The 12,427-nt window shown below is 47.4% G+C and overlaps 1 protein-coding gene across 1 annotated transcript in view; it reads right to left on the minus strand.

The window, feature by feature from the left end:
* Positions 1-2,760: 2,760 nt before the first annotated feature.
* Positions 2,761-12,427, minus strand: part of HEPACAM (hepatic and glial cell adhesion molecule) — a 1,802,890-nt gene continuing 1,793,223 nt past the window's right edge. Inside the window, exon 5 of the mRNA XM_078683394.1 lies at positions 2,761-2,864. Within this exon, the coding sequence (XP_078539520.1) occupies positions 2,761-2,864 (104 nt within the window). The remainder of the gene's footprint in view (positions 2,865-12,427) is intronic.

The following is a 12,427-nucleotide window of genomic DNA, read 5'->3' on the forward strand; positions in this document are numbered from 1 at the left end:
CTGAGGACCGCGAGGAGACGGGACCTACCTGCTCACTGTTTCACCCAAGGTGCATCACTGATCAGCCTCACTGTGCTGTGGCTCCCTCTACATTCTTCTCTGCAGCAGCAAATCCTGTTCAGTGCCTCCTGACTGAAAGGGTATCCAGTTTCATGGAGTCCTCGTCAGCTGCAGCCTGTAGCTTCATCCCACTGAAGATCTTCGACTTCCCAAAAATGGACTAAATCCTAACGAAGAAAACTGTACAACAACCTTGTTCAGTGGCTCCTCAGTGACGAAGCCTCCTCCTCGGACACTACGGGTGGCTTTGCCCTGCTGAACTTTACTTTCTCAGACATTTTACTTTTAAAAAGAAAATACGTTTGCAGGTAGGTGGAGAATGAGCCCAATCAAATTTGTGTATCCAACCCACACTCCATCGCAGTTGTCAATAACTTTCGACTTTCCTCTGGTCTTGCACGACTAGATGTCTGTAGTTGGCTCTTAGATCTTTTAAATATTTTTCACTTTAATCTTTAAAAATTCAGAACCCTGGTTCCACTGATTTAATTTTTGTCAGTTTGGTGGCAAAGAAATTAATTAAAATGTACACTATTTTTCTAAATTAGTGTGGTAGTTTTCTTGTGTTGTGTTTTCACTTCATTTTCTGTGTGTGCTGCATAAATAGTTTACACACTGCCTCTAAATTGTGGCAAGCCACCAGAGAGTTAAGCACAGGGTAATTGTATGATTCGTGCGGTACGACATGGCAAGGATTATGGCTGTTGCTTAATTAGGGTTTCACTCTTCTCAACAAACAACCCAATTTCTCTCATTTATGAAGTATATTACTCTACTGCACTTTCAGCATAAAGCAGTAACTATCAATGGGGAACACAGCCAGGGTAGAAAGAGGGAAGAAGACACATGCATTAACACAATAATCCAACCGTGTTCCCCTTCTCCCTCAGGCGAGGCAGCGAATTAGGTGAATGTCTTGTGCTGAGCCACGTAGAGCATGCACTGCCTGCATGTCAACCCGTGGCACCTTTAGCTGCCTCAGTAGCACACACTCCTGCCACACTGAGATATCAAACTACCTCTACCGCTGAAGAAGGATATCCATATTTATTTTTCAGGTTATATGTCCGGCATGCTTTCTTATTTCTATTTGAAGGCACGTTTTACCATCCTGGAGTCTGATTCCAGGCGTTGTAAATTAAGTATGGGGTTGTCAAGCACACAGCCACTACTTGAATGGTTTAAATGTAAAAGCTAGCCATAAAATCCTGCATTTGTCGAAAGCAGCCCCCAATATTTCTAGTTACGAAACCCCCTTCAATCCCAAGACAGAGGTTTGGTTCTACTGGAACTGCAGAGTAGATATGCGGCTCGTGCTAATAAGCAAAAACAAGAAGGTGGCGCTGACATGCCATCAAAGACCCACAGTGACAACTGACATAACACATGGTGAGACAAAGTCAAACTTTGAATATGAGGGAGGAAAAAAAGATCAACATAATGTGAAAGTAATATGTGCCTGTCAAAAACAAAGAGGTGGAGGAGCGCTGAGAGGGAAGTGTAGAATATCCACAAAAGGAAAAAGTGATTTCTATTGGCGAGACTGCCAGGAAAATGGAGGGTGGGGAAATGGGACAGCATAATCAACGTAGGAGGAAGACGATGTCCAACAAAGAAATGAGGGGCTCCCCTTGTATGCTGGTGTGTCAATAGTTTTGATATGGTGGCCATCTTAGGAGAGGAAAAAAATCCCTAAGGCCAATCAACAAGCACTCTTTTTCATGGCAGTAAAGATCGTCTGCCCAATTAAAACATGTACTCTGACCCACTAACATGTGGATGGAGCCAAAGTCCCTCACTGCAGTACCCGTGAAAGCTAATTTTTTAAGTTGATCACAAAGGTCAGAACTACAAAAGCATTGCTTTAAGGGACACCAAGACACATGGATCATTAATTGGTGGGACAGTGAAGACGATGAGTATAGCATGTGAGAGTGGGCATATGGAGCAAGGGATAGGCAGGAAAAGGCCTTCACAAAAGACAAGAAAGATGTTAAGAGTGGCTGAGGACTTACGGGGGACATGCTAGCCTACTATATATTACGAGCATTTGCAATGCAATCCGTCTCGGCTTTGGGACCTTATATGTATTTAGTCATCCAGAACATTAGCCTGGGTTCTGAAACACCTACTGTTCTTTAACATGGAGGTAAAGTAAGCACTAAACTGTGTGACACGCCAGGTATGGGAACACATGGGAAGAAATATTGCCTTTCAGGGCCTTCGGTGGTCATGTCACTGAAAATAGAAGATTTGAATAAAATATTATTGTCTACGGGTGCTAGTGGAAGGTAAATTTTATGGACTGGAATCCAGAGAATTCTAAAGTGATTCTAGTATTTTACTGACCTCTGCTGGTCGTTTTCTCTTAAGAAAGTTAAATAAAGGCAGTTGCCCAAAAAAAAAAAAGAAAATCTCTCAGCAGAAAGCAATTCTTGTATTTTACTGACCTCTGCTGGTAGTTTTCTATCAAGACAGTTAAATAGAGGGAGTTAAACAGAATAAAAGTCCCTAAGCGGAGGCAGACATGTCCTAGGGCTGATTTCCAGAGCCCACATAGTACATACACATATAAGCATATAATAAGTATATACTAAAGTATATACAAGAGGTCTCAAATGCTCCACCTAAAAAATGATTTCGCATAAGAATATGCAACATTTCTGGTACTGAGAATTGCATGTCTGCGCCATGCAAGGTTTAGTTCCAGCTATTGTGAACAGGCTTTACCTTTCCTCTCTGAATGGTCTTCTCTTTGGTCCATGTACTCGATGGATCCATGTTTATCGATTTTCTGCTTATCCCTGAAAAACATAAAAGATGCATATTATGGAGAACTATCTTAAACATTGGATTATTCAAGATAAGTTTGCATTAGTATTTGTTAGAAAGGAAATATGCAGTACAAGTATACATAATCAAAGATAACAGAGGGGCAATGTTTTGTCTATTCAGGCTAACACTTTCACGGCTGCCTCAATTTACTTTATCAAAGCATTAGATCCTGTTTTTGAGAAAGTCCCACTCCCGGGGTATAGAACTGAGCTGCAGAGCAAGACTTAAAATGTTATGCAGTGCTTAATTTGAGCTGGTGGATGCTGGTATGGGTCACCTGCACCTATTTTTGTGGACCATATTTATTTTTCCATATCAGACATTCCCAGAAAGCAAAAGCGGAAAAAGAAAAAAAAGTAGATAAATGGAGGAAGAGATAATTGAGAAAATCTTCACAAAAGGAGAAAGCAGAAACCTGCAAGAGTGAAATAAAGGGGCTGGGAGTGTCTGGTAGTAAATTAAAGAGGCAAGAAGAGGATTTTCGTCTACACAGCTTTGATATTCGGTGTACTAATGTTTAATTGCACTGGATGCCGGCTTCTGAGCAGAGCTTCAGGCACTGGGACTCATTCTTTTACAAATTAAGCACTAGCTATTTGTCATTCTACACACTGATCATAACATTTTCACAATTTTACAGCATGAAACAAAAAGACAAACATTAGAATGTTTGAAAAAAACTTGAACATTTTTAGCATGGAAAAACATATGCAAATAATATGCCATCAGTTAAGGCATGTAACAATCATATCACAGTTTTGGTACATAAAAGTATTCTAATCCCACCTTTTTTCCAGTGGCCCACCTTTTTTCCAGTGGCCCTCTCCAAAGTGCACAATACTCTAATCCACATCTGGAGCTGTCAGTAAATAAGTTGTGAGTAGGCTCCAAATGTCTCTTGTATGTGATGGTGGTGGCAGTTCTTCGGCAAAGAGTTCAAGCTGCTCTTGACAATATATTATACCACGGGGCGTATCGTCTATGGAACCAAGTAGGTTACCAGTCCGAGGAACAGAAGCCGCAAATTACGCGAGCATCGCCTTTGGACCACGAACGCCCATGAGGCGGAATCTTACCGCTCTATGAGTTTTTCTTCCAGAGTGGGGAGAAGACTACATTTTGTATAGGGAAACAATTTTGTATTCCCATTCACCACGGATCGAGGGTAGGGCGCTCCTTAGCGTGTGTGTACCACCCAGGTCCATCTCTCTTTTTCCTTTTGGTCCTGACGAAAACCCACAATCACAAGAGGTTGAAACATGTAGACCTTAGACTTTTATTTTAATCACATAGCACACGTCGCTATTTTATCAACACTACACGTCTCTAACACCGAAGTCTACTTAATTAGACAAAGGTGCTACAGCTCTTTTACCGAGGTGTCCAGTCACTCAGGAATAAAGTCTTGAAGTGAGTAGATCTGGCCGCCTTTTTAATTCACTTACCCCTTTTTATCAATGCACATATAAAAAGAGAAAAAATACCCGCTCCACTGTAATCAGGTGTCGCAGCACACCCTGTTGGCAATCGGCCTTCGAGGTGGGACCCTGATGATGAAGCATGTCACCAACTAGGTTGGTGAGTGAGGGGTCTTCTAAAAGGACATGCTATGTCCTATATCAAGGTTGGGCACAAGTGCTTGATTAAGCCTTAAGCTTCAGGCGCAGAGACTTTCTCTGTTTCGCCTCCAGGGGGCACTCCTCCATTTGTTTTTGTAATATATTATACCAACCTACCATTGTTTCTGCTTAGGTGCTACTCTTTTACCCAAGTGCATGGCTACTCTCCGTTTTGCCAGTAGAAACGCCACTGCCGCAAATCTGCGATGTGTGGCCTGTAATTGTTTGATGAGTCAAGCAAACACACATGTGGGGTACAGTTCACTTGTTCCATCACCATGGCCGACAGGCCATTCGCCACCTGGACCTAGAAGTACCCAACTGGGCCACGTATCCATGCAAGGTGCAAAACTATGTCCCCAGTGCTCAACAGCATGAGCAGTTTGTGTCCCCCATAACCCATATCTGTGCAGCCTAACGGGGGTGTATGCACAAGTTACAATTTGGTGTGAGCATTCCCATTAGTGTGAAACAGAATCCCCATTCTTCCACCGTCAGGGGCATGGCTTTAAGTGAAATAAGGTGTGCGTCTTCAGCTTCCACTGCTAAATGTGGTGTGTATTGCTGGTGGTTATACCAGTAATACGCGAATTGCACCTGGGCACAAAAGTGATATAGATATAAGTCGGATGATTTAAATCCCCCCTGTGTCTATGGGAGCATCATTCTGTCCCAACTTATACTGAGCTGCTACCCCTCCCAAGAAGCTTGTTTCCTTCCCAGTATAAGAATTGGCTTGGTAGTTTGGTTTGCCCTGTTCCCATCATGCACTGGGACAGGAACAGACTAATTTGCATATAGCCAAGTTCTGAGCTGGGATGGTGCAGTGAGCTAAAAAACGGTGATGGATCAAGCCCTGATCTTTGGACTGGGTAAGAGTGGTCTGCTTAATTCAGGCACTCTGTTCATCACCACCCCCTTTTCTGAATCATTTTGTCCACCATAAGCGTGGAAGGGTATACTCAGATGTGAGTCCCTTGCTCATTGCACCATCAGGATTCAAGCAAGCCGGGCCGACGACGCCTGAAATGGCAGAAACCGGTCCCCGGAAGCTTGTTTCCTTCCCAGTATAAGAATTGGCTTGGTAGTTTGGTTTGCCCTGTTCCCATCATGCACTGGGACAGGAACAGACTAATTTGCATATAGCCAAGTTCTGAGCTGGGATGGTGCAGTGAGCTAAAAAACGGTGATGGATCAAGCCCTGATCTTTGGACTGGGTAAGAGTGGTCTGCTTAATTCAGGCACTCTGTTCATCACCACCCCCTTTTCTGAATCATTTTGTCCACCATAAGCGTGGAAGGGTATACTCAGATGTGAGTCCCTTGCTCATTGCACCATCAGGATTCAAGCAAGCCGGGCCGACGACGCCTGAAATGGCAGAAACCGGTCCCCGGAAGCTTGTTTCCTTCCCAGTATAAGAATTGGCTTGGTAGTTTGGTTTGCCCTGTTCCCATCATGCACTGGGACAGGAACAGACTAATTTGCATATAGCCAAGTTCTGAGCTGGGATGGTGCAGTGAGCTAAAAAACGGTGATGGATCAAGCCCTGATCTTTGGACTGGGTAAGAGTGGTCTGCTTAATTCAGGCACTCTGTTCATCACCACCCCCTTTTCTGAACCCCTCCCAAGCTAGCATAATTATATGTGATATGCAGTTTTGAAGAATTGCGGCTGCAGATCTATGAGGATGTTAGTGAAGAGATAAGGAAATCGGGTGGAGGTTATTTTCATAATCGCCACTCCATCTGCTAATAATAGCGGCATTCGGGACCACTGAGAGGCGGGCCACCTGCTCCTCTACTTATTACACAGCTCTCCCATAGTTCTCACAAATCACTAGGTCTTGATCTCTATGGATCCAGAACACAAAATATTTGACTGACTCCGTACATCATTCTAGGGGAAAATCTAGGGGGTATGGGTGAGTGCTCGATGCCAGGAGAAGGATGGCTGATTTAGCCCAGTTTATGCTGACAGTGGAGTACTTTCAAAACAAGTATAATCTAATTGTATGGGCACTAGCTGTGACTTGGGGTCACACATTTACATAATCATGTTGTTCCCAAAGAGGGAGACACTAACAAAGCACAGGGCGGAGTGTGTATGGCTCTGACAGAGGACGCAAGCCAGGGGTTCTAGGGCAAGTTTGAACAAAACTGAGGACAAGGGGCAGCCCTGCGCCGTTCGCCTACACATAGGTAATATTTCTGATGTGTGTTCACCAACACGTACCCTCTCTACGGGATAGGTATACCTCAGACGCACCCATCTTTAAAAAACCTTAGGCATTTCCATGTGGCACAGTAGGGAACAACACAGCCTAGCGAGGATCGAGGTGCAACCAGGGGCTAAACAGTGGAGCAGGATTTACACGAGTCTGAGGTGGCTGGGGGAACTCTGCATGTAGGTGTTCTCCACCAGTTGCACAGCAGGGGCCCACAGCGTCCACACACCCACCTCCCATATAGATGGCCCTTGGGACAGCCTCAGGGTAGTGATGTGCTTGTGAGGCACTCTTCCTTCCTGAGTGCAGGAAGTGGATCAGTCTTAGTAGGTTGATGCCATAGTTCTGCAATTACTGAATTAGAGTCTTGATCTAGCCCAAGAATCCTGTGCTTCCAAAACCACAGGGGCACCAGCTATATGACTGTCCTCGGCCAGCAGAACGACGTTCCCTCCGCAGTGGCAGCAGCACTTCAAACATAGATTGCCCCAGATAGGCGGTGCTTGGTAGTGTCTGCAGCCGTGGGCAACTCCCACTCTCACAGCAGGCAGGGTGCAGGGCTCTCATCCCTTCACTCTCCACCAGGCCCGGCTCCTGGAATTTTTATTTGGATGGGCCAAGGGTGCATTCGGGTGGGCCACTGCGTGCCCAATTTGTTGCTTCTGGAGGTAGCCTACAAGCCCTGACTACATCATATGTACTTGCAAACAGGCAACATGATACAACGGACTGCTTCTGTGTGTACACAGAGCATGTGGAGAGTTATTTGAAAGTAAGAGCAATGTCTGGACCAAACTACAAACCCTCGACGTCCAGCAGGCCAGGCTTCAACACAAGTACTTGAATGCTAAGCATATTATAAAGCGTTCAAGATTAAGGAAGTCTCTATTACTAAATGAAAGCCTTGACACCAGTGCCCCTCATCGCTCCAAAGCACCTCCCCCTCATGACCTTCTCCTCGGATTCCCTCATTGCCATCCTCCAACACTGCCCTTCATCTCTCCGTAGCCTCTTCCCCTCATGACCTCCTCCTCAGACTCCCTCCCTACCACCCTCCACCAGTGCCTCTCATCGCTCCATAGCCCCTCCCCATGACCTCTGCCTCAGACTCCCTCCCTACCACCCTCCACCAGTGCCCCTTATCCCTCTGTAGCTCCTCCCCCATGACCTCCCCCTCAGACTCCCTCCCTACCACCTTCCACCAGTGCCCCTCATCACTCCAAAGCCCCTCCCCATGACCTTCTCATTAGACTCCCTCACAAACAACGTCCACCAGGGCCCCTCATCTCTCCGTAGCTCCAACCGAATGACCTCCTCCTCAGATTCCCTCACTGCCACCCTCCACCAGTGCCCCTCAGCACTCCATAGCCCCTCCCCCCATGAGGGCCCCCTCGGATTCCCTCATAGCCACCCTCTAACAGTGCCCATCATCTCTCTGTAGCCCAGTCTTGTATGCATTTTATTTGTTGTCTATCGCTACTCGTGGTGTAGGGTGTCACAGTACTTTACGTCATGCACACATTATGCTGAGACAATGAATCATACAAGTATGTAAATCAGCCTATAGGGAATGTCACATAAGCTAATGAGGATTACCAGGTGTAGGAATCACATGTCATCCATACTGCTGGGCAATACGTTTTAAGAGGGTTAGGTCTGGAGAAGCACAAACATAGGATTTAAAGCATACCGCAGTGGTTAGGGGTTGGCTTTACTGATTAGAATGTATAATACCCAAACAAACTCTTTATTGCAACATTAGAAATATGATACACTGGGAAAATGTGAACTGACTAGAAATACAAAAAAAATCGAATTATACCATTCGGGTTTGAATGCAGGTCTTTGATGACAGTCCATAGGTCACTGTCCCATGTTAGGATTGTTTTTTTTTTTTTTGTTTGTTTTTTGAAAACCTTTATTGAGACTAAATTAGGAGATACATGCGTAAGCCCACAACCATCACGGCCGGCTGCAAAGACAGATGAGCAAAAGCAGGAGAACAATAGGTCAACATACCATCAGGATATTACAAAATACGCCAGAAGTGATTACGGGGTGCGCAACACAGGATAGGAGGGTTTCATTTTTAAGTTTAGATGAAGCGAGGGGGCTGCAACGGAAAGGACTGCACTTCTCACATAAAGGGACACAAAGGAAACGCAGCAAGAGGGGCGTACCCCGTTTACAATCGAAGTGAGGCTAAAAATACAGCAACTATATAGGCTAAGCCACCGCAACAATAAGACCGGACAACAAGCAGCATTACAAAAAGCAACAATTCCAAGTGTAATCCCGGAGAACCCACCCCTAAGAACAGGAAACAAAGATTTGTTAAAACACAGGAAGAAAAAAGGTGCAAGACCCAGAAACAGCCCACCCCATGAAGAGGAAAGAACCCTCCCAAAGCCGGAAAAGAGCAATAGGGACCATAGAACAAAACAAGCTAAAATAACAAACCCCCCCCCACACCCACCACCCTGCACCCCTGTAATGGGTACGGCCCAACCCACTAACAGCGTGCTTGTCGCCCCGGAACTGCCCCACAGTAGGGAAAAGTATAATGTGAAATATAGTTAAAGAAGAGGTAAAGAGAGACGATAAGATGGAGGAGGAAGACAACCAACATATGTATTCTCAGCCGCCCAACCCCGGACCCCCGAACCGATGTAATACCAACGTTCATCCCAGTCAATGTATCACCTGTCCGTCACAATCCCAGCAGTGCAAGCAACAGTAATCAAGGAAACGTCCTCATCCTTGCCCCCTTCGATCAGGTGCGTCGACGAAGTCCAGCTGTGCAGACGCCATCTTAGATGAGTTAGGCGTACGGGAAGGCCACAAAAGAACGGGGTGCTGTCCAACAAAGTTTGTCCAAACCAACGTTGTACGTCCAGGAACGGGACAGAGAGAAGCAACGCAGAGCAGCAATCTCCCGAGGCCGGCTGGCCAGAACAGTAGCAGCAGCTCCAGGAAAGGGCGGGGAGTCACGCCATCATACCACAAAGGAGTTGCCGGACATGTTGTCCGGAGACGAGTCCCCAGCCACTGCACGAATCCACGAACACCAGACCTCTGCACGACCATTGTGGTCAACACCGCGGCGGTAGCAAGACCCCGCTCCTCCGACGCCTCCGTAAACACCCGGATAGGTAGTCCACTGCAATCGGACACAGGGTGTGGCGCAGTGCCCCGCACTCGAGAACAAGCACGGCCAGTCGAGGGCACATCCAGTAGAATAGCATCCAGCCGGCCCCCCAGGTCTCGGGCATTATCGTGCAGGGCATCCCGCAAAGCACCCAGAGCGCCCACGATATCGCTGGTCACCAGCGGCGCCCCCGGAAGAAAGGATGCAGCACTCGACTCCACCCGGGGCTCACAGGCATGTAATGGCCCTCGAAGCCGACCGCCAGCACCCCCCGCGATCAGCCGGTCACCCCGCCGACGCCCTTCATAGCACAACCTGGCCAGAGGCGCAGGAACAGCAGACTCCATTCCGTCACCACACACAGCGCTGATCAATGCCGGCAATTACCTGGACCTTCAAGAGCGGCCCAGGGTCAGTAAATACAAGTGCCGAGTGCGCGACATACAAAATGGCTCCCACCACGGCGTAGGGAGAGATGAAAGAACTGTCCGGGTCTTCCACGGGCTGGGGTGATGATACAATGTATCCCGCGCAGCAGCAATACCTTCCAAGCGTGCAGACTCACGGAACAGAGGAGATCTCTGCAGCGGGAAGCGCAGTGCGGCAACCCCTCTCCGGCCGTCCGACTTCCCCCAGCCTTCGATGGCCGCCGTTGTTGTGACCGGGGCTTGGTTCCCTCACGTACAAAGACCCGGTCTCACCGCCATTAGGAGCCGGGGAAGAAGCGAGGACATTTCACCACTTCCGCCGCTGGAAGCACGCCGGGGAACACACCATTGGGATCGGAGTCGCCTCCCCGTCCTGAAAACTCGGCTCACATACAGGATAGATTACAGGATGGAATGCAATGCGGGAGGAAAACGAGAGGGTCGGCGGAGCCGAGGGTTTAAGCGGCCATCATGGTTTCCGGCTAAGCTCCTCCCCATGTTAGGATTGTTACTTCTGAACTGCAAGTAATCAAAGGATCTCTGTGACAAAGGCAGTAACCCACTGAGCTATCCACGTTAACTACAGTTTTTCTGCATTTACAAACTACAAACAGACAAAAGATTGCTCTCCAGCAGGATCATTAATCCCCAGAGTTATCTGGACATTTTACTAGTTGTTGTGCCTCCCTGGCAGAACAAGTCTTGATAATGATACTAACGATTTAAACAAATGATTTAAATAAAATATACACAGCACACAAAGTATGTCTTGCTCACAGATGAAAAAACGCAACAATACCCACACATTCTCTTACCTGCTCCTTACAAACCCTATCAGAGCCCGATCTGATAAGCAGCTCAAGGGGTCAGGAAAATGAACCCGCATAAACAAACTTCTCTTCACCAGCGATGAAAAAGAATGAAATATCCACGCAGCAGTACGGTACACAAATCCAGTGCCAACGAAAAGATTTGTCACCTTTCCCATGCCCCTATTGTACTTGCACGAGTGGACGGGGACACAGCCCACCTTTCTAATAGAAGATGCAGATACGTGATTGGAGGAGCGAGCCCAGGCCCAATCACGCAGCTCCTGAAGAAAGAAGGAACATAATGTTCAGAGAACGTTTTAAATTTCAGTGGCCATTTTCTGGTGGCCTTGCTGATGTCACTGTCAGGGCCAATGTTCATGTTTGGATGGGCCAGGCTCATGTTACGGGTGGGCCTGGCCCACTCAGCCCACCCTCTTGAACCGGGCCTGCTCTCCACAGTGCACCCTGTATGGATGCATGTAGTAGCCCCCAGGCCCAGGAAGGGGGAACCAACAGCACTGCAGTTGTCTCGAGTACTGCTGCCCATTAACAGCTCTTCCCAGGCCCGTTTACAGTCAGCACAGGCTGCACCGAGAGGCAAGGCTTCATCTGGCCCCGGCTGATTAGGCCACTTAGCACCACTGCACTCCATGCAGGGGGTCCCTGGCTGAAGTCGCCTAGCGTTGGCATTCCCCATCTCGGCTGATTGCCAGCACGGAAGCAGTGCAGAATAGTTCAGAGCCAGCCCAGTCATATTAGGCCATTCAATCAGCAGGCTGCCTCCATTCATGACTTGGCAGCAGAGATACCACTGAACTCCGTCTCCTTGTCCCGCGCACCTGGCCGCCATCATGAGCTCTGCAGCCCCGCACAGGGCTTGACAGTTGCTAGCTGTATGTTGGCCCACAGAGGTTTGCCGAATGTAATTCATTGCTCTCGGTAGTCGTTCTCTGGGTAATCTGGAGTTGGATGGCAGGATTAGTGCTGGATAGTGATTCACGGCTCGTGGAGCTGCACTAGAATGCAGCTGATGAAGCAGGGTTTCGCAAAAATGAAACCTGCTCGAATCTAGTACCCCCATAATACGTACCAGGCGGGCAACTAGAGCCAAATTTCGGGGGGGGGGGGTGAAAAATATTTCGGGGAGTGGGGGGGCTAATTCTTCCAACAATAGACAGTGGCTGTAAGAAGGTGTGAACACACAACAAAAGCCTCATTTACAAGTAAATGGTCTTTTAAAGACCTATACACAGCTAAGCTCTCGCAACTACAATAAGGTATCACATAAACAGTACAATGAC

This window comes from Lissotriton helveticus, chromosome 3_1 (genome assembly GCF_964261635.1).
Source record: "Lissotriton helveticus chromosome 3_1, aLisHel1.1, whole genome shotgun sequence".
NCBI classification, from domain to species: domain Eukaryota; kingdom Metazoa; phylum Chordata; class Amphibia; order Caudata; family Salamandridae; genus Lissotriton; species Lissotriton helveticus.